This window comes from Hypanus sabinus, unplaced genomic scaffold (genome assembly GCF_030144855.1).
Source record: "Hypanus sabinus isolate sHypSab1 unplaced genomic scaffold, sHypSab1.hap1 H_6, whole genome shotgun sequence".
In the NCBI taxonomy this organism is placed as follows: domain Eukaryota; kingdom Metazoa; phylum Chordata; class Chondrichthyes; order Myliobatiformes; family Dasyatidae; genus Hypanus; species Hypanus sabinus.
Window position 1 is genome coordinate 396,565 of NW_026779047.1, and position 22,349 is coordinate 418,913.

At 46.5% G+C, this 22,349-nt stretch overlaps 1 protein-coding gene across 2 annotated transcripts in view; it reads right to left on the reverse strand.

The window, feature by feature from the left end:
* LOC132386075 (protein LBH-like) overlaps nucleotides 1-22,349 on the reverse strand; it is a 109,075-nt gene that overhangs the window by 35,581 nt on the left and 51,145 nt on the right. For both annotated transcript variants that reach the window (XM_059958365.1, XM_059958366.1), the window contains one exon: nucleotides 11,252-11,474. In XM_059958365.1, the coding sequence (XP_059814348.1) occupies nucleotides 11,252-11,474 (223 nt within the window). The remainder of the gene's footprint in view (nucleotides 1-11,251; nucleotides 11,475-22,349) is intronic.

Consider the following 22,349-nt stretch of genomic DNA (forward strand, 5'->3'; position numbering starts at 1 on the left):
TTTCCTAGGGCACCAATAGCAAACACCAGAGGGCATATGTACAAAATTAAGAAAGGGAAGATTAGAGTAGACATCAGGGGTAAGTATTTTAAATAGAGGGTTGTGAGTGCCTGGAATGACTTGCCTGGAAATGGTGGTGGAGGTTAAAACATTTGGCGTATTTATGAGCCTCTTGGACAGGCACACGGATGAAAGCAAAATGTAGATTTATGCGCTAGTGTGGGTTTAGTACACTTTAAGGATAATATCGGTCGGCACTACATGGAGGACTGAAGGGCCTGCACTGTGCTGTTGTGTTCTATGGTTCTAACAGAGGAATCTGCCTCACCCCTGGATAGAGGCGTTAGAACAAAAACAGTACAACAGAGGAAGTCTCCTCACCCCTTGATAATGGAGTTAGAACACAGAACAGTACAACACAGGAATTCTCCTCACCCCTGGATAATGGAGTTAGAACACAGAACTGCACAACAGAGGAAATCTCCACACTCCTGGATAATGGAGTTAGAACACAGAACAGTACAACACAGGAATTCTCCACACCCCTGGATAATGGAGTTAGAACACAGAACTGTACAACAGAGGATGTCTCCACACTCCTGGTTATTGGTGTTAGAACACAGAACAGTACAACACAGGAAGTCTCCACACTCCTGGATAATGGAGTTAGAACACAGAACAGTACAACACAGGAATTCTCCACACCCCTGGATAATGGAGTTAGAACACAGAACAGTACAACACAGGAAGTCTCCACACCCCTGGATAATGGAGTTAGAACACAGAACAGTCCAACACAGGAATTCTCCTCACCCCTGGATAATGGAGTTAGAACACAGAACAGTACAACACAGGAATTCTCCACACCCCTGGATAATGGAGTTAGAACACAGAACAGTACAACACAGGAATTCTCCACACCCCTGGATAATGGAGTTAGAACACAGAACAGTCCAACACAGGAATTCTCCTCACCCCTGGATAATGGAGTTAGAACACAGAACAGTACAACAGAGCATGTCTCCACACTCCTGGTTATTGGTGTTAGAACACAGAACAGTACAACACAGGAAGTCTCCACACCCCTGGATAATGGAGTTAGAACACAGAACAGTACAAAACAGGAAGACTCCACACTCCTGGATAATGGAGTTAGAACACAGAACAGTCCAACACAGGAATTCTCCTCACCCCTGGATAATGGAGTTAGAACACAGAACAGTACAACACAGGAAGTCTCCACACCCCTGGATATTGGAGTTAGAACACAGATGAGTACAACACAGGAAGTCTCCTCACCCCTGGATAATGGAGTTAGAACACAGAACTGCACAACAGAGGAAGTCTCCACACTCCTGGATAATGGAGTTAGAACACAGAACAGTACAACACAGGAAGTATCCACACCCCTGGATAATGGAGTTAGAACACAGAACTGTACAACACAGGAAGTCTCCACACCCCTGGATAATGGAGGTAGAACACAGAACAGTACAACACAGGAAGTCTCCTCACCCCTGGATAATGGAGTTAGAACACAGAACAGTACAACACAGGAAGTCTCCACACTCCTGGATAATGGAGTTAGAACACAGAACAGTACAACACAGGAATTCTCCACACCCCTGGATAATGGAGTTAGAACACAGAACAGTACAACACAGGAAGTCTCCTCACCCCTGGATAATGGAGTTAGAGCACGGAACAGTACAACACAGGAATTCTCCTCACCCCTGGATAATGGAGTTAGAGCACGGAACAGTACAACACAGCAAGGTACAAGCTCTACATGATGATGAGAGGCATAGATAGGGTGGAGAGTCAGTACCTCTTTCCTAGGGCACCAATCGCAAACACCAGAGGCCATATGTACAAAATTAAGAAAGGGAAGATTAGAGTAGACATCAGGGGTAAGTATTTTAAATAGAGGGTTGTGAGTGCCTGGAATGACTTGCCTGGGAATGATGGTGGAGGTTAAAACATTTGGCGTATTTATGAGCCTCTTGGACAGGCACACGGATGAAAGCAAAATGTAGATTTATGCGCTAGTGTGGGTTTAGTACACTTTAAGGATAATATCGGTCGGCACTACATGGAGGACTGAAGGGCCTGCACTGTGCTGTTGTGTTCTATGGTTCTAACAGAGGAATCTGCCTCACCCCTGGATAGAGGCGTTAGAACAAAAACAGTACAACAGAGGAAGTCTCCTCACCCCTTGATAATGGAGTTAGAACACAGAACAGTACAACACAGGAATTCTCCTCACCCCTGGATAATGGAGTTAGAACACAGAACTGCACAACAGAGGAAGTCTCCACACTCCTGGATAATGGAGTTAGAACACAGAACAGTACAACACAGGAAGTCTCCACACTCCTGGATAATGGAGTTAGAACACAGAACAGTACAACACAGGAATTCTCCACACCCCTGGATAATGGAGTTAGAACACAGAACAGTACAACACAGGAAGTATCCACACCCCTGGATAATGGAGTTAGAACACAGAACTGTACAACACAGGAAGTCTCCACACCCCTGGATAATGGAGGTAGAACACAGAACAGTACAACACAGGAAGTCTCCTCACCCCTGGATAATGGAGTTAGAACACAGAACTGCACAACAGAGGAAGTCTCCACACTCCTGGATAATGGAGTTAGAACACAGAACAGTACAACACAGGAAGTCTCCACACTCCTGGATAATGGAGTTAGAACACAGAACAGTACAACACAGGAATTCTCCACACCCCTGGATAATGGAGTTAGAACACAGAACAGTACAACACAGGAAGTATCCACACCCCTGGATAATGGAGTTTTAGAACACAGAACTGTACAACACAGGAAGTCTCCACACCCCTGGATAATGGAGGTAGAACACAGAACAGTACAACACAGGAATTCTCCTCACCCCTGGATAATGGAGTTAGAACACAGAACAGTCCAACACAGGAAGTCTCCACACCCCTGGATATTGGAGGTAGAATACAAACAGAGCTACACAGGAAGTCTCCTCACACCTGGTTAATGGAGTTAAAACACAGAACAGTACAACACAGGAAGTCTCCTCACCCATGGATAATGGAGTTAGAACACAGAACAGTACAACACAGGAAGTCTCCTCACCCCTGGATAATGGAGTTAGAACACAGAACTGCACAACACAGGAAGTCTCCTCACCCCTGGATATTGGAGTTAGAACACAGAACAGTACAACACAGGAAGTCTCCTCACCCCTGGATAATGGAGTTAGAACACAGAACAGTACAACACAGGAAGTCTCCTCACCCCTGGATAATGGAGTTAGAACACAGAACAGTACAACACAGGAAGTCTCCTCACCCCTGGATAATGGAGTTAGAACAGGAACAGTACAACACAGGAAGTCTCCTCACCCCTGGATATTGGAGTTAGAACACAGAACAGTACAACACAGGAAGTCTCCTCACCCCTGGATAATGGAGTTAGAACACAGAACAGTACAACACAGGAAGTCTCCTCACCCCTGGATAATGGAGTTAGAACACAGAACAGTACAACACAGGAAGTCTCCTCACCCCTGGATAATGGAGTTAGAACAGGAACAGTACAACACAGGAAGTCTCCTCACCCCTGGATATTGGAGTTAGAACACAGAACAGTACAACACAGGAAGTCTCCACACCACTGAATAATGGAGTTAGAACACAGAACAGTACAACACAGGAAGTCTCCTCACCCCTGGATAATGGAGTTAGAACACAGAACAGTACAACACAGGAAGTATCCACACCCCTGGATAATGGAGTTAGAACACAGAACAGTACAACACAGGAAGTCTCCACACCCCTGGATAATGGAGGTAGAACACAGAACAGTACAACACAGGATGTCTCCACATCCCTGGATAATGGAGTTAGAACACAGAACAGTACAACACAGGAAGTCTCCTCACCCCTGGATAATGGAGTTAGAACACAGAACTGCACAACAGAGGAAGTCTCCACACTCCTGGATAATGGAGTTAGAACACAGAACAGTACAACACAGGAAGTATCCACACCCCTGGATAATGGAGTTAGAACACAGAACAGTACAATACAGGAATTTTCCACACCCCTGGATAATGGAGTTAGAACAGAACAGTACAACACAGGAAGTCTCCTCATCCCTGGATAATGGAGTTAGAACACCGAACAGTCCAACACAGGAAGTCTCCACACCCCTGGATATTGGAGGTAGAATACAAACAGAGCTACACAGGAAGTCTCCTCACACCTGGTTAATGGAGTTAGAACACAGAACAGTACAACACAGGAAGTCTCCACACCCCTGGATAATGGAGTTAGAACACAGAACAGTACAACACAGGAAGTCTCCTCACCCCTGGATAATGGAGTTAGAACACAGAACAGTACAACACAGGAAGTCTCCTCACCCCTGGATAATGGAGTTAGAACACAGAACAGTACAACACAGGAAGTATCCACACCCCTGGATAATGGAGTTAGAACACAGAACAGTACAACACAGGAAGTCTCCTCACCCATGGATAATGGAGTTAGAACACAGAACAGTACAACACAGGAAGTCTCCTCACCCCTGGATAATGGAGTTAGAACACAGAACAGTACAACACAGGAAGTCTCCTCGCCCCTGGATAATGGAGTTAGAACACAGAACATTAGAACACAGGAAGTCTCCTCACCCCTGGATTATAGAACAGAACAGTACAACACAAGAAGTCTCCCCCCCACTCCGAATAATGGAGTTAGAACACAGAACAGTACAACACAGGAAGTCTCCTCACCCCTGGATAATGGAGTTAGAACACAGAACTGCACAACAGAGGAAGTCTCCACACTCCTGGATAATGGAGTTAGAACACAGAACAGTACAACACAGGAAGTCTCCACACTCCTGGATAATGGAGTTAGAACACAGAACAGTACAACACAGGAATTCTCCACACCCCTGGTTAATGGAGTTAGAACACAGAACAGTTCAACACAGGAAGTCTCCTCACCCCTGGATAATGGAGTTAGAACACAGAACAGTAGAACACAGGAAGTATCCACACTCCTGGATAATGGAGTTAGAACACAGAACTGTACCACACAGGATGTCTCCACACCCCTGGATAATGGAGGTAGAACACAGAACAGTACAACACAGGAATTCTCCTCACCCCTGAATATTGGAGTTAGAACACAGAACAGTACAACAGAGGATGTCTCCACACTCCTGGTTATTGGTGCTAGAACACAGAACAGTACAACACAGGAAGTCTCCACACCCCTGGATAATGGAGTTAGAACACAGAACAGTCCAACACAGGAATTCTCCTCACCCCTGGATAATGGAGTTAGAACACCGAACAGTACAATACAGGAAGTCTCCTCACCCCTGGATAATGGAGTTAGAACACAGAACTGCACAACAGAGGAAGTCTCCACACTCCTGGATAATGGAGTTAGAACACAGAACAGTACAACACAGGAAGTCTCCTCACCCCTGGATAATGGAGTTAGAACACAGAACAGTACAACAGAGGAAGTATCCACACTCCTGGATAATGGAGTTAGAACACAGAACAGTACAACACAGGAAGTCTCCACACTCCTGGATAATGGAGTTAGAACACAGAACAGTACAACACAGGAAGTCTCCTCACCCCTGGATAATGGAGTTAGAGTACGGAACAGTACAACACAGGAATTTTCCTCACCCTTGGATAATGGAGTTAAAGCACGGAACAGTACAAAAGTACAAGGTACAAGCTCTACATGATGATGAGAGGCATAGATAGGGTGGAGAGTCAGTACCTCTTTCCTAGGGCACCAATAGCAAACACCAGAGGGCATATGTACAAAATTAAGAAAGGGAAGATTAGAGTAGACATCAGGGGTAAGTATTTTAAATAGAGGGTTGTGAGTGCCTGGAATGACTTGCCTGGAAATGGTGGTGGAGGTTAAAACATTTGGCGTATTTATGAGCCTCTTGGACAGGCACACGGATGAAAGCAAAATGTAGATTTATGCGCTAGTGTGGGTTTAGTACACTTTAAGGATAATATCGGTCGGCACTACATGGAGGACTGAAGGGCCTGCACTGTGCTGTTGTGTTCTATGGTTCTAACAGAGGAATCTGCCTCACCCCTGGATAGAGGCGTTAGAACAAAAACAGTACAACAGAGGAAGTCTCCTCACCCCTTGATAATGGAGTTAGAACACAGAACAGTACAACACAGGAATTCTCCTCACCCCTGGATAATGGAGTTAGAACACAGAACTGCACAACAGAGGAAATCTCCACACTCCTGGATAATGGAGTTAGAACACAGAACAGTACAACACAGGAATTCTCCACACCCCTGGATAATGGAGTTAGAACACAGAACTGTACAACAGAGGATGTCTCCACACTCCTGGTTATTGGTGTTAGAACACAGAACAGTACAACACAGGAAGTCTCCACACTCCTGGATAATGGAGTTAGAACACAGAACAGTACAACACAGGAATTCTCCACACCCCTGGATAATGGAGTTAGAACACAGAACAGTACAACACAGGAAGTCTCCACACCCCTGGATAATGGAGTTAGAACACAGAACAGTCCAACACAGGAATTCTCCTCACCCCTGGATAATGGAGTTAGAACACAGAACAGTACAACACAGGAATTCTCCACACCCCTGGATAATGGAGTTAGAACACAGAACAGTACAACACAGGAATTCTCCACACCCCTGGATAATGGAGTTAGAACACAGAACAGTCCAACACAGGAATTCTCCTCACCCCTGGATAATGGAGTTAGAACACAGAACAGTACAACAGAGCATGTCTCCACACTCCTGGTTATTGGTGTTAGAACACAGAACAGTACAACACAGGAAGTCTCCACACCCCTGGATAATGGAGTTAGAACACAGAACAGTACAAAACAGGAAGACTCCACACTCCTGGATAATGGAGTTAGAACACAGAACAGTCCAACACAGGAATTCTCCTCACCCCTGGATAATGGAGTTAGAACACAGAACAGTACAACACAGGAAGTCTCCACACCCCTGGATATTGGAGTTAGAACACAGAACAGTCCAACACAGGAAGTCTCCAGACCCCTGGATATTGGAGGTAGAATACAAACAGAGCTACACAGGAAGTCTCCTCACACCTGGTTAATGGAGTTAGAACACAGAATAGTACAACACAGGAATTCTCCTCACCCCTGGATAATGGAGTTAGAACACAGAACTGCACAACAGAGGAAGTCTCCACACTCCTGGATAATGGAGTTAGAACACAGAACAGTCCAACACAGGAATTCTCCTCACCCCTGGATAATGGAGTTAGAACACAGAACAGTACAACACAGGAATTCTCCTCACCCCTGGATAATGGAGTTAGAACACAGAACAGTACAACACAGGAAGTCTCCACACCCCTGGATATTGGAGTTAGAACACAGAACAGTCCAACACAGGAAGTCTCCAGACCCCTGGATATTGGAGGTAGAATACAAACAGAGCTACACAGGAAGTCTCCACACCCCAGGATAATGGAGTTAGAACACAGAACAGTACAACACAGGAAGTCTCCACACCCCTGGATATTGGAGTTAGAACACAGAACAGTCCAACACAGGAAGTCTCCAGACCCCTGGATATTGGAGGTAGAATACAAACAGAGCTACACAGGAAGTCTCCACACCCCAGGATAATGGAGTTAGAACACCGAACAGTCCAACACAGGAAGTCTCCACACCCCTGGATATTGGAGGTAGAATACAAACAGAGCTACACAGGAAGTCTCCTCACACCTGGTTAATGGAGTTAGAACACAGAATAGTACAACACAGGAAGTATCCACACCCCTGGATAATGGAGTTAGAACACAGAACTGTACAACACAGGAAGTCTCCACACCCCTGGATAATGGAGGTAGAACACAGAACAGTACAACACAGGAAGTCTCCACACCCCTGGATAATGGAGTTAGAACACAGAACAGTACAACACAGGAAGTCTCCACACCCCTGGATAATGGAGGTAGAACACAGAACAGTACAACACAGGATGTCTCCACATCCCTGGATAATGGAGTTAGAACACAGAACAGTACAACACAGGAAGTCTCCTCACCCCTGGATAATGGAGTTAGAACACAGAACTGCACAACAGAGGAAGTCTCCACACTCCTGGATAATGGAGTTAGAACACAGAACAGTACAACACAGGAAGTATCCACACCCCTGGATAATGGAGTTAGAACACAGAACAGTACAACACAGGAATTTTCCACACCCCTGGATAATGGAGTTAGAACAGAACAGTACAACACAGGAAGTCTCCTCATCCCTGGATAATGGAGTTAGAACACCGAACAGTCCAACACAGGAAGTCTCCACACCCCTGGATATTGGAGGTAGAATACAAACAGAGCTACACAGGAAGTCTCCTCACACCTGGTTAATGGAGTTAGAACACAGAACAGTACAACACAGGAAGTCTCCACACCCCTGGATAATGGAGGTAGAACACAGAACAGTACAACACAGGAATTCTCCTCACCCCTGAATATTGGAGTTAGAACACAGAACAGTACAACAGAGGATGTCTCCACACTCCTGGTTATTGGTGTTAGAACACAGAACAGTACAACACAGGAAGTCTCCACACCCCTGGATAATGGAGTTAGAACACAGAACAGTCCAACACAGGAAGTCTCCAGACCCCTGGATATTGGAGGTAGAATACAAACAGAGCTACACAGGAAGTCTCCACACCCCAGGATAATGGAGTTAGAACACAGAACAGTACAACACAGGAAGTCTCCACACCCCTGGATATTGGAGTTAGAACACAGAACAGTCCAACACAGGAAGTCTCCAGACCCCTGGATATTGGAGGTAGAATACAAACAGAGCTACACAGGAAGTCTCCACACCCCAGGATAATGGAGTTAGAACACCGAACAGTCCAACACAGGAAGTCTCCACACCCCTGGATATTGGAGGTAGAATACAAACAGAGCTACACAGGAAGTCTCCTCACACCTGGTTAATGGAGTTAGAACACAGAATAGTACAACACAGGAAGTATCCACACCCCTGGATAATGGAGTTAGAACACAGAACTGTACAACACAGGAAGTCTCCACACCCCTGGATAATGGAGGTAGAACACAGAACAGTACAACACAGGAAGTCTCCACACCCCTGGATAATGGAGTTAGAACACAGAACAGTACAACACAGGAAGTCTCCACACCCCTGGATAATGGAGGTAGAACACAGAACAGTACAACACAGGATGTCTCCACATCCCTGGATAATGGAGTTAGAACACAGAACAGTACAACACAGGAAGTCTCCTCACCCCTGGATAATGGAGTTAGAACACAGAACTGCACAACAGAGGAAGTCTCCACACTCCTGGATAATGGAGTTAGAACACAGAACAGTACAACACAGGAAGTATCCACACCCCTGGATAATGGAGTTAGAACACAGAACAGTACAACACAGGAATTTTCCACACCCCTGGATAATGGAGTTAGAACAGAACAGTACAACACAGGAAGTCTCCTCATCCCTGGATAATGGAGTTAGAACACCGAACAGTCCAACACAGGAAGTCTCCACACCCCTGGATATTGGAGGTAGAATACAAACAGAGCTACACAGGAAGTCTCCTCACACCTGGTTAATGGAGTTAGAACACAGAACAGTACAACACAGGAAGTCTCCACACCCCTGGATAATGGAGGTAGAACACAGAACAGTACAACACAGGAATTCTCCTCACCCCTGAATATTGGAGTTAGAACACAGAACAGTACAACAGAGGATGTCTCCACACTCCTGGTTATTGGTGTTAGAACACAGAACAGTACAACACAGGAAGTCTCCACACCCCTGGATAATGGAGTTAGAACACAGAACAGTACAAAACAGGAAGACTCCACACTCCTGGATAATGGAGTTAGAACACAGAACAGTCCAACACAGGAATTCTCCTCACCCCTGGATAATGGAGTTAGAACACAGAACAGTACAACACAGGAATTTTCCACACCCCTGGATAATGGAGTTAGAACAGAACAGTACAACACAGGAAGTCTCCTCATCCCTGGATAATGGAGTTAGAACACAGAACAGTACAAAACAGGAAGACTCCACACTCCTGGATAATGGAGTTAGAACACAGAACAGTCCAACACAGGAATTCTCCTCACCCCTGGATAATGGAGTTAGAACACAGAACAGTACAACACAGGAAGTCTCCACACCCCTGGATATTGGAGTTAGAACACAGAACAGTCCAACACAGGAAGTCTCCAGACCCCTGGATATTGGAGGTAGAATACAAACAGAGCTACACAGGAAGTCTCCACACCCCAGGATAATGGAGTTAGAACACCGAACAGTCCAACACAGGAAGTCTCCACACCCCTGGATATTGGAGGTAGAATACAAACAGAGCTACACAGGAAGTCTCCTCACACCTGGTTAATGGAGTTAGAACACAGAATAGTACAACACAGGAAGTATCCACACCCCTGGATAATGGAGTTAGAACACAGAACTGTACAACAGAGGAAGAGGCTCTTCGGCCCACAATGTTGTGCTGAAGTAACAAAATTAATAATCAAATTCCTAACTAAACTAATTCATCTTGACTGTAGAATGTTCATAATCTTCTATTTTCCTGAGATTTATGTGCCTCTTGAACCCTTTTATTAGACTTGTCTCCCCTCCCCCAGGTGGAGCATTCCCAGCACTCACCATTACCCCTCATATCCCATTTGAACCTACCTATTCTTCCCTTAAATACACGCTTTCTGCTATTAGACATTTCAACCCGGGGAGACAAGATGCTATCTATGCCTCTCATTATCTTATAAACATCTATCAGATCTCCGCTCAGCTTTCACCACTCCAGAGAAATCAGCCCACGTTTGTCCAAACTCCTCATCTTTAATGCAGGCAGTAACTCAGTCACCTCTTCTGTACCTTCTCCAAACCTTCAACATCCTTCCTATAACGTTGCAACCAGAACTGAATGCAATATTTCAGATGTGGCCTAAACAGAGGTATATAATGCTGAAACATTCTGTAAGATCTAGAGTTGTACAGCACAGGACAGGCCATTTGGCCCATCATGCCCATACTAACCATTACATCTATCTGCCTCCACTCAGTCCTTAGCTTTCTAAGCCTTAGCTATTTAAGTATCAGCTGACTGAAAAGATCCTTACCTTGTGGCAAGGCCTCACTGGGATCTGGATAAGTACCGAGGGGACTGTCTGCCTCGCTGACTGGCTCGAAGTTGTTGCCCCCATCTTCAAAATCCTCTGGTGGCCAACGCAGCTCACCGCTCTCTACCTCGCTGTTATCAGTTGGCTCAATGACAATGGAAGGCAGCCGTCCTTTAATACCCTTGGAATACTCCTCGGCGCTCTCCAGTGGATCTGGAAATATCTGCGAGGAATGAGGAGGTGGCAAATGAACATCAAACATAGAACAGCAGAGGTCCTACAGCTCACAATGTTGTACCAAGGTTTGAAACGACTCCAATTTCAATCTAGCATAGAACGTAGGGAATACTCTCTAATCTATACAACACAGTCTAGGCCCCTCTACCCATGATGTTGTTTCAACTCTTTAAACTACTCAAACATCAATCTTGCTTTTTCCTCCCACCTAGCCCTCCATTGTAATTTCATCCTTGTATAATGTCTCTATTGTATCAGTCTCTACCACCAACTCCAGCAGTGCACTGCACTCTCTGTGTAAAAGACCTGCCTCTGGCAACCCACCTACACTTTCCTCCAACCACCTTAAAGTTTTGTCCTCTCAAATTAGTCACTGTTGCCCTGGGAAAAATACACTGGCTGTCACTCTGTCTATGCCCCTTATCATCTCTAAAGTCTATCGTCTCCGCTTATCTTCCTTTGATCCAAAGAGAAAAGCCCCAGCTTGCTCAACCTTCCCACTCACTCTGCTGCTGTTTCCTTCCACATTCCAAAAATGGACGGGTTAATAGGTCATATGGATGTAGTGGGGCTCATTGGACTAGAAGGCGAGAAAGACTTGTTACCGTGCCGTATCCCTAAATAAAATATAAAATCTCCACTGTCGTACATTCAATATTTCAGCAATATCTGAAACATATTGTAAATATTTGATTACGCATTCTTTGTTTCTTTACATAATTCTTGAATGGCGTACATCATTACACCACCACGTCATATTTGCTCGCCTCACACAAAGTGAAACTCAGCACGTGCACATGTTATCCTGTGCTCCCGTGTTTCCCTCTCAATTAGATTTTGGAGCTATGAAACATCACAGTGGTGATGACTAAGTTTTAAAACAAACTACCTGTTAAAGTGCAGCACATTATTTTTTTCCTTCACAAGGGGAGAGGAAGTCAAGACAGGTCAAGTCATGTTTATTGTCAGTTAATTATTTACATGTGTATAACCAATGAAACAACATTTTATCCCTGATGAATCTGGCAGAATTTGCCTTCAAAATGTCAGTTATAATGGTTACCTGTACCTGGCTGGACCAAGGAGAGTTTCCCCAAACAAGGGTGCAAAGCACAATAGTACACATAACACACAATAACTTATGAAGGTAGGAATAAAATTTACAGATGAATCACACTTTAATAACAAACTGAAGTGCATTATTATCAAATGTTGTAAGGTACAGAACAGATTAACCAGTGACACTTTGAATACAATGCAGCAAGGAGGTCAGAAGCCTAATGGTCTGCAGGAAAAGAGCCATTCGAGTTTAAAAACAAGTGCAGCACATTTTTTCTTCACAAAGGGAGAAAGAGGTCAAGTTAAAAAAAAGACAGAAAATGGATGAAATTCACGGATTTATAAAAGTGAGTACTGTGTGATAATAATAATAAATAACAAGGAAGCAGAAATGGCTGGCCTCATTGGAAAGTTAGATGTGTTTGACTGCACAACAGATAACTGGATGTTGTATACTGAACAAATTGAGCAGTATTTTGAAGCAAATGCCAATGAGAAATGAGCATCAGTTTTGCTGAGTGCAACCAATGGAAGAGCATACTGTTTCCTTAGAATTTTAACAGCTCCAACCAAACCAGCTGAAGTGAACTTCACTAATAACATAAAATTAATGCAGTAATATTTAGAACCAAAACCATTGTTGATTGCAGGATACTTTAGCTGAGTCAAAAGGAAGGGGAGTTAATTTCAGTGTATGTGTCTGTGTGGAATTTGCACATTCACCTTGTGACTGAGTGGGGTTCTCCCTGGGGCTCCCTGCCACACACAAAGCAAGTGTAAATTGGCGGGTTAGTATGTAGGTTGGTGGGTCATAACTTGCCCTCTGTGTGTCGGGAGAGGAATGGATGTGATTGCAAGGTAGATTGGGAGATCAAGAGTCATCTGTATGGTACGAGGGGTGCATTAAAGCGTTTGCTTTCATTTATCAGTCACGTACCACTGTCTCAGCTCCCTGCCCTTACTTGGAACCAACTGACCCTCATCTACCAAGACTCCGTTCTCAGCAAACCCCCTTCTCCTCCTTACAAAGGCCTTCTCCCCTCTCCACTCCCAGTCCTGATACAGGGTTTCAATCTGAAATGTCTAAAAACCTTTCCTCCCACAGATGCTGTTGCACCTTCTGAGTTTCCTGAGCAGAATCTGTGTGAGAAATGATTACCCACATCAGCAATGTGTACAAAACGAACAGGGTCTTGAGAGCCAAAATGTAGTGGTAGAGGGAGATACATTAGGGACATTAGGGACATCTGAGACACTCTTAGAGAGGCACATGAATGAAAGGAAAGTGGAGACTTATGGAAGAGTTAGTTTGATCTTGAAATAGGCTAAGAGATCAGAACAACATTGCGAGCCAAAAGGTTTGTACTGTGGCAGATAATTCTACATGCTACTATATGCTCTACATTCTGCCAGTAACTTCATCCGTGGTTACAGTGCCAAAGAGTCAGAGAACACAGGAGAAGACCCTTCAGCCCACAATCTGTGTGCTGTCTGCATTCCACCTGTGCTGGGTTTGGAAAGAACTGTACAAGCAGTCTTGCTGAGTAGCTGCAGGGAACCCGGTAGATGGTGCCCACTGCAGTTACTGAGCATCACTGGTGGAGTGAGTGATGGGTTGTGTGTGGGCTGTGTCCTGTGTGTGGAGTGAGTGATATGTTGTGTGTGGGCTGTGTCCTGTGTGTGGAGTGAGTGATGTGTTGTATGTGGGCTGTGTCCTGTGTGTGGAGAGAGTGATGTGTTGTGTGTGGGCTGTGTCCTGTGTGTGGAGACAGTGATGTGTTGTGTATGGTCTGTGTCCTGTGTGTGGAGTGAGTGATGTGTTGTGTGTGGGCTGTGTCCTGTGTGTGGAGAGAGTGATGTGTTGTGTATGGTCTGTGTCCTGTGTGTGGAGTGAGTGATGTGTTGTGCGTGAGCTGTGTTCTGTGTGTGGAGAGAGTGATGTGTTGTGTGTGGTCTGTGTCCTGTGTGTGGAGTGAGTGATGTGTTGTGCGTGAGCTGTGTCCTGTGTGTGGAGAGAGTGATGTGTTGTGTATGGTCTGTGTCCTGTGTGTAGAGTGAGTGATGTGTTGTGTGTGGGCTGTGTCCTGTGTGTGGAGAGAGTGATGTGTTGTGTGTGGTCTGTGTCCTGTGTGTGGAGAGAGTGATGTGTTGTGTATGGTCTGTGTCCTGTGTGTGGAGTGAGTGATGTGTTGTGTGTGGGCTGTGTCCTGTGTGTGGAGAGAGTGATGTGTTGTGTATGGTCTGTGTCCTGTGTGTGGAGTGAGTGATGTGTTGTGCGTGAGCTGTGTTCTGTGTGTGGAGAGAGTGATGTGTTGTGTGTGGTCTGTGTCCTGTGTGTGGAGTGAGTGATGTGTTGTGTGTGGGCTGTGTCCTGTGTGTGGAGTGAGTGATGTGTTGTGTGTGGGCTGTGTCCTGTGTGTGGAGAGAGTGATGTGTTGTGTGTGGTCTGTGTCCTGTGTGTGGAGTGAGTGATGTGTTGTGTGTGGGCTGTGTCCTGTGTGTGGAGTGAGTGATGTGTTGTGTGTGGGCTGTGTCCTGTGTGTGGAGTGAGTGATGTGTTGTGCGTGAGCTGTGTCCTGTGTGTGGAGAGAGTGATGTGTTGTGTATGGTCTGTGTCCTGTGTGTGGAGTGAGTGATGTGTTGTGCGTGAGCTGTGTCCTGTGTGTGGAGAGAGTGATGTGTTGTGTATGGTCTGTGTCCTGTGTGTAGAGTGAGTGATGTGTTGTTTGTGGGCTGTGTCCTGTGTGTGGAGAGAGTGATGTGTTGTGTGTGGTCTGTGTCCTGTGTGTGGAGAGAGTGATGTGTTGTGTATGGTCTGTGTCCTGTGTGTGGAGAGAGTGATGTGTTGTGTGTGGGCTCTGTCCTGTGTGTGGAGAGAGTGATGTGTTGTGTGTGGGCTGTGTCCTGTGTGTGGAGTGAGTGATGTGTTGTGTGTGGGCTGTGTCCTGTGTGTGGAGAGAGTGATGTGTTGTGTGTGGGCTGTGTCCTGTGTGTAGAGTGAGTGATGTGTTGTGTGTGAGCTGTGTCCTGTGTGTAGAGTGAGTGATGTGTTGTGTATGGTCTGTGTCCTGTGTGTGGAGTGAGTGATGTGTTGTGTGTGGGCTGTGTCCTGTGTGTGGAGAGAGTGATGTGTTGTGTATGGTCTGTGTCCTGTGTGTGGAGTGAGTGATGTGTTGTGCGTGAGCTGTGTTCTGTGTGTGGAGAGAGTGATGTGTTGTGTGTGGGCTGTGTCCTGTGTGTGGAGTGAGTGATGTGTTGTGTGTGGGCTGTGTCCTGTGTGTGGAGTGAGTGATGTGTTGTGCGTGAGCTGTGTCCTGTGTGTGGAGAGAGTGATGTGTTGTGCGTGAGCTGTGTCCTGTGTGTGGAGAGAGTGATGTGTTGTGTATGGTCTGTGTCCTGTGTGTGGAGTGAGTGATGTGTTGTGCGTGAGCTGTGTCCTGTGTGTGGAGAGAGTGATGTGTTGTGTATGGTCTGTGTCCTGTGTGTAGAGTGAGTGATGTGTTGTTTGTGGGCTGTGTCCTGTGTGTGGAGAGAGTGATGTGTTGTGTGTGGTCTGTGTCCTGTGTGTGGAGAGAGTGATGTGTTGTGTATGGTCTGTGTCCTGTGTGTGGAGAGAGTGATGTGTTGTGTGTGGGCTCTGTCCTGTGTGTGGAGAGAGTGATGTGTTGTGTGTGGGCTGTGTCCTGTGTGTGGAGTGAGTGATGTGTTGTGTGTGGGCTGTGTCCTGTGTGTGGAGAGAGTGATGTGTTGTGTGTGGGCTGTGTCCTGTGTGTAGAGTGAGTGATGTGTTGTGTGTGAGCTGTGTCCTGTGTGTAGAGTGAGTGATGTGTTGTGTATGGTCTGTGTCCTGTCTGTAGAGTGAGTGATGTGTTGTGTGTGAGCTGTGTCCTGTGTGTAGAGTGAGTGATATGTTGTGTATGGTCTGTGTCCTGTGTGTGGAGAGAGTGATGTGCTGTGTGTGGGCTCTGTCCTGTGTGTGGAGAGAGTGATGTGTTGTGTGTGGGCTGTGTCCTGTGTGTGGAGTGAGTGATGTGTTGTGTGTGGGCTGTGTCCTGTGTGTGGAATGAGTGATGTGTTGTGTATGGTCTGTGTCCTGTGTGTGGAGTGAGTGATGTGTTGTGCGTGAGCTGTGTCCTGTGTGTAGAGTGAGTGATGTGTTGTGTGTGGGCTGTGTCCTGTGTGTGGAGAGAGTGATGTGCTGTGTGTGGGCTCTGTCCTGTGTGTGGAGAGAGTGATGTGTTGTGTGTGGGCTGTGTCCTGTGTGTGGAGTGAGTGATGTGTTGTGTGTGGGCTGTGTCCTGTGTGTGGAATGAGTGATGTGTTGTGTATGGTCTGTGTCCTGTGTGTGGAGTGAGTGATGTGTTGTGTGTGAGCTGTGTCCTGTGTGTAGAGTGAGTGATGTGTTGTGTGTGGGCTGTGTCCTGTGTGTAGAGTGAGTGATGTGTTGTGTGTGGGCTGTGTCCTGTGTGTGGAGTGAGTGTTGTGTTGTGTGTGGGCTGTGTCCTGTGTGTGGAGTGAGTGATGTGTTGTGTGTGGGCTGTGTCCTGTGTGTGGAGTGAGTGATGTGTTGTGTGTGGGCTGAGTCCTGTGTGCAGAGTGAGTGATGTGTTGTGTGTGGGCTGTGTCCTGTGTGTAGAGTGAGTGATGTGTTGTGCGTGAGCTGTGTCCTGTGTGTGGAGTGAGTGATGTGTTGTGTGTGGGCTGTGTCCTGTGTGTGGAGTGAGTGATGTGTTGTGTGTGGGCTGTGTCCTGTGTGTGGAGTGAGTGATGTGTTGTGTGTGGGCTGTGTCCTGTGTGTAGAGTGAGTGATGTGTTGTGCATGAGCTGTGTCCTGTGTGTGGAGTGAGTGATGTGTTGTGTGTGGGCTGTGTCCTGTGTGTAGAGTGAGTGATGTGTTGTGTGTGAGCTGTGTCCTGTGTATAGAGTGAGTGATGTGTTGTGTATGGTCTGTGTCCTGTGTGTGGAGAGAGTGATGTGTCTGTGTGTGGGCTCTGTCCTGTGTGTGGAGAGAGTGATGTGTTGTGTGTGGGCTGTGTCCTGTGTGTGGAGTGAGTGATGTGTTGTGTGTGGGCTGTGTCCTGTGTGTGGAATGAGTGATGTGTTGTGTATGGTCTGTGTCCTGTGTGTGGAGTGAGTGATGTGTTGTGTGTGGGCTGTGTCCTGTGTGTGGAGTGAGTGATGTGTTGTGTGTGGGCTGTGTCCTGTGTGCAGAGTGAGTGATGTGTTGTGTGTGGGCTGTGTCCTGTGTGTAGAGTGAGTGATGTGTTGTGCGTGAGATATGTCCTGTGTGTGGAGTGAGTGATGTGTGTGGGTTGTGTCCTGTGTGTAGAGTGAGTGATGTGTGTGGGCTGTGTCCTGTGTGTAGAGTGAGTGATGTGTTGTGTGTGGGCCGCTCTGTCCTGTGTGTGGAGAGAGTGATGTGTTGTGTGTGTACTCTATCCTGTGTGTAGAGTGAGTGATGTGTTGTGTGTGGGCCGCTCTGTCCTGTGTGTGGAGAGAGTGATGTGTTGTGCGTGAGCTGTGTCCTGTGTGTGGAGTGAGTGATGTGTTGTGTATGGGCTGTGTTCTGTGTGTGGAGTGAGTGATGTGTTGTGTGTGGGCTGTGTCCTGTGTGTGGAGAGAGTGATGTGTTGTGTGTGGGCTGTGTCCTGTGTGTAGAGTGAGTGATGTGTTTTGTGTGGGCCGCTCTGTCCTGTGTGTGGAGAGAGTGATGTGTTGTTTGTGGGCTGCTGTGTCCTCTGTGGTGTCAAGCTGAGAAAAATGAAAGACTGGGACATGTTTTAAGGAGTCAAGGAAAGGTGCGATGTGAAGAAATAGAGAATAAAGGGGCGATAGGCTGTGGGTGTGGGGTTAAGGGAGTTTAACGGGTGACCTTGCAAGGGACAAAGGAGTGTACATGGCAAATGAATACTGCTTGGTCTGAAGTCGGTTGAAATCGAAGTTGATCTGAACTGATGTGGGACGCAGTGGGACCGTGGTCAGAGCCACTTTCTCATGGCTCCAGAGTCAGCGGTCTGATCCTGCCCATGGGGATTTCATTTTGTGTAGCAATACAGTGTGGAGCGGGTCGTTCTGTTCCTCGAGCCTGGCCATCCCAGCGACCCCTGACAAACCCAATTAGCCCTAACCTAACCACAGAACAATTTACAATCATCCATCAACCCGCCGGGTACCTCTTTGGACTGTGGGAGGAAACCAGAGGATCCAGAGAATCCATGCATCCCAGAGGGTGGCTGTACAGAAACTCCTTTCAGAAATGTGGTGAAATTGAACTCCAAGCTCCAGTATGCCCCATGCCATAATCTGCTACACTACCATGGCGACCAGAGAGACCGTGATGCACGGTCAGTGCGAATGTGGAGAAGGCAGAGGTGGGGAGTGATGGGAAATCTGGGGAGAGCAGCGGGGAATGCCGGCAATACACTGCAGAACACAAATGGACATGGTGCCGCACCAGTTGAGCCCCAGACAGTTGAGCCAAGAATGTATTGACACTTGGACCCAGATACAACTGTGATTCGGGGCCAGCACCTCGGGCTGCCATTGGCTCTGCCGAAGTGAAGATTGTAGGAGTAGTCTTGGTGGCACATCCATGAGCATCCGATCAGCACAGAGCAACCTCATCAGTCAAAGGTCCTTCATGCTGCTCAAGGACAGGTGCATGCAGAGGAAGAGAAGCCTGTCACAAAGCGGGAACCTCTCCCAATGCAACCCCATCCCTTTCCTGACTACAGCCACACACAGGTCACGTCAGAGTTCCCTCACCCAATCCAACCCCATCCCTTTTCTGACTCTGCCTGGATACAGCCACGCACAGGTCACATCAGAGTTCCCTCACCCAATCCAACCCCATCCCTTTCCTGACTCTGCCTGGCTACAGCCACGCACAGGTCACATCAGAGTTCCCTCACCCAATCCAACCCCATCCCTTTCCTGACTCTGCCTGGCTACAGCCACGCACAGGTCACATCAGAGTTCCCTCACTCAATCGTCATCCTGGGTGAACAGCGTGTCGCCGGTCTGCTCATCGGGCATTACCACGGGCAAGTAAGTCATCGAGGATGGCATTTTCGAAGTGAGAACGGTTCTAGACTGTGCAGTAAGATTGTTTCAAGACTAGTCTCTGAGACTGTCCTTCTTTCGCCAAAGACTAACCATTTGAACATAGTACATAAAACCTACAGCACAATCCTGACCCCTCGGCCCACCATGCTGTGCTGAACATGCACTTACCATAGAAATTACCTAGGATTACCCATATTCCTCTGTTTTTCTAAGCTCCGGGGACCTGTCCAGGAGTCACTTAAAAGACCCCATCATTTCCGCCTCCGCCACCGTTGCCGGCAGTCCATTCCACACACTCACACTCTCTGTGTAAAAGCTTACCCCTGACATCTCCTCTGTACCTATTCCCAGCATCTTAAAACTGAGCTCAAAAAATTGTTTTGAGTTTTGGCTTCAGTCATTAAGTTTGACATCATGGATGTCAGCTGGGGAGTGTTCTGCCTCCAGAGGCGCTGTTCACGCGTGTGGAGCTCGTATGGTACAAACATCACTTTCTGTTCGTAAGTTTTATTTTAGCATCACTTCCTGCACAGATTAATTTGGATTTTGACTTGAGGCACTCACAGTAGAAAAACAACCATCTCCATCCACTCTCTAGTTGCCCTTGAAACAGCAATATGAGTCTCAATCTTTTGGAATACTAGATGTACTTTGAAGGAACGTTGCACCACAGTTCCACTCTCGTCCAAGGCACAGCTATATGCATGTGTGTGGTACCTTGTTTAACACGCATTGTGAGAATTATCAATCATGTCAGTATATTCAGCAATTCTGGATTGAATCTAAGATGTATTTTATTTAACTTCCTGCAGCTTCACAAGTTTTTCTCATTAAAAACCCTGAAGAAAGCTTCTGGCCTGGGTGATCTTCGAGATGGTGTCTAACTTCCTGCCCAGCTTTTTACCCAGAGCTCTGTAGAACTGCCCCTGCAGTGTGTCCCACTCACACACCACACTCTGTGTACAAAAACCTACCTCTGACATGCACTTCATCCTTTCCCCCAGTCATATTAAAGCAACGTCTCTGGTACTAGTCACCGCCAGCCTGAGGAAAAAAATCCTGGCTGCCCATTCTGTCAATGCCTTCTATCATTTTGTACATCGCTATCGTCGCATCTCATTGTCCTTCATTCCAAAGAGAGAACCTCTAGCTCACTCAGCCTTTCCTCATTGGACACGTTGAGGAAGATTTCTAAGGTATCTATGGGAGGGTAGACAGACTGGCATTATTTTCAGTAGGACACGAGGCGGGGGTTAATGGATCAGGGGTCAAGGCAGCCTACAGTCAACCTTGGGTCAAACTAGAGCGGTGGGCATATGGGCTGAGGGTCAAGGGACATGTGGTTTGTTGGTCAAGTGTGCTGCCTGATGCAGCCCAATCAGAGTGTCTGTGCAGTAACTCATCATTCTGATTGGATATTCCGGTCCCAGCCCAATACCTATAGACTCAACCCCTACTCAAATGCAGACAAACTCAGCATTGTCCCTCTTTAACTCAATTCCAGAACAGAAACAAAGCAATTCAGGTGACCTTTGATATTTCACAGTTCCCTCGGACCAGATTTAGCCATGACATGTTCTCTGAATCGCATCCCCACAATCCTGTGGTTATTTTAATTCTGATAAAAATAGCTGTTGCACGCTTTAGTCATTGCTGCCTATCGCAAACAATCAGCCACTGGCATGTGGTTAGTGTCACTGTTACAGTCTGTTTCAAACCCTCTAAGCACTTATTACTGTCAGTAGCTTTCTGTCTCAAAGTTTCTGTCGTATATCCAAAACTAGGATCCACAATACAATCTGGCTCCCTGTAGGAACTCAGACTGACTTGCTTAAAGCTTACATTGAGGGTGTTTTGTCTGAAGTTTCTGTGAACAGGCAGGAATTTTGCTGCCCAGTCTTAGGCCCCATGTCCAAGAAAGGATATGCTAGCATGGAGAGGGTCCAGAGGAGGATCACGAGAAATATCCTGGGAATGAAAGGATTAATATATGTGGAGTTTGATGGCTCTGGACCTGTACTCACAGTAGTGTAGAAGAATGAGGGGGAGGAGTCTCATTGAAAACTACTGCATATTGAATGGCCTAGATGCAGGAGATGTGGAAAAAGTGATCCCAATAATGGGAGAAACTAGACCAGAGGGCACAGCCTCAGAATACAATACTTTTAGAACAGAGATGAGGGGGAATTTCTTCAGCCAGATGGTGGTGAATCTGTGCAATATATTTCTAAAGATGGCTGTGAAGTTCAAGTCATAGAGTGTATTTAAAGCAGAGGCTGATAGGTTCTTGATTAGTAAGAATGGCAAAGGTTACGGAGAAAAGGCAGGAGAATTTGGCTGAAAGAGAAAAATCAACCAGCCATGATTAAACGGAGGTGCAGACGATGGGCCAAATGGCCCATTTTCGCTCCTATATCTTATGGTCTAAAGAATTATGCCTAGTTGGTCACAGAGCAGGCATCTGGGCTTGGGTTTAAAGGGTCATGGGTAAAGGGGCTACGGGCTCACATCAAGGCGCCAGATATAAAGAGCACAATGAGTTGATGAGCCAAGGGCAAAGGGTAAATAGTTCAAGGGTCAAGTGACTATGAACAAAGTGGCCAATGAACCAGGGGTGAAGAAGCGAATGGTTCAGGAGTCAATGGGTTAGGGGTCAAGGGCCAAGTGCTTCAAGGTCAAGTGGCCAATGATAAAGGCTTTGGTGGTTCAGGGGTCAAGGGGGCAAGTGGTATGAATG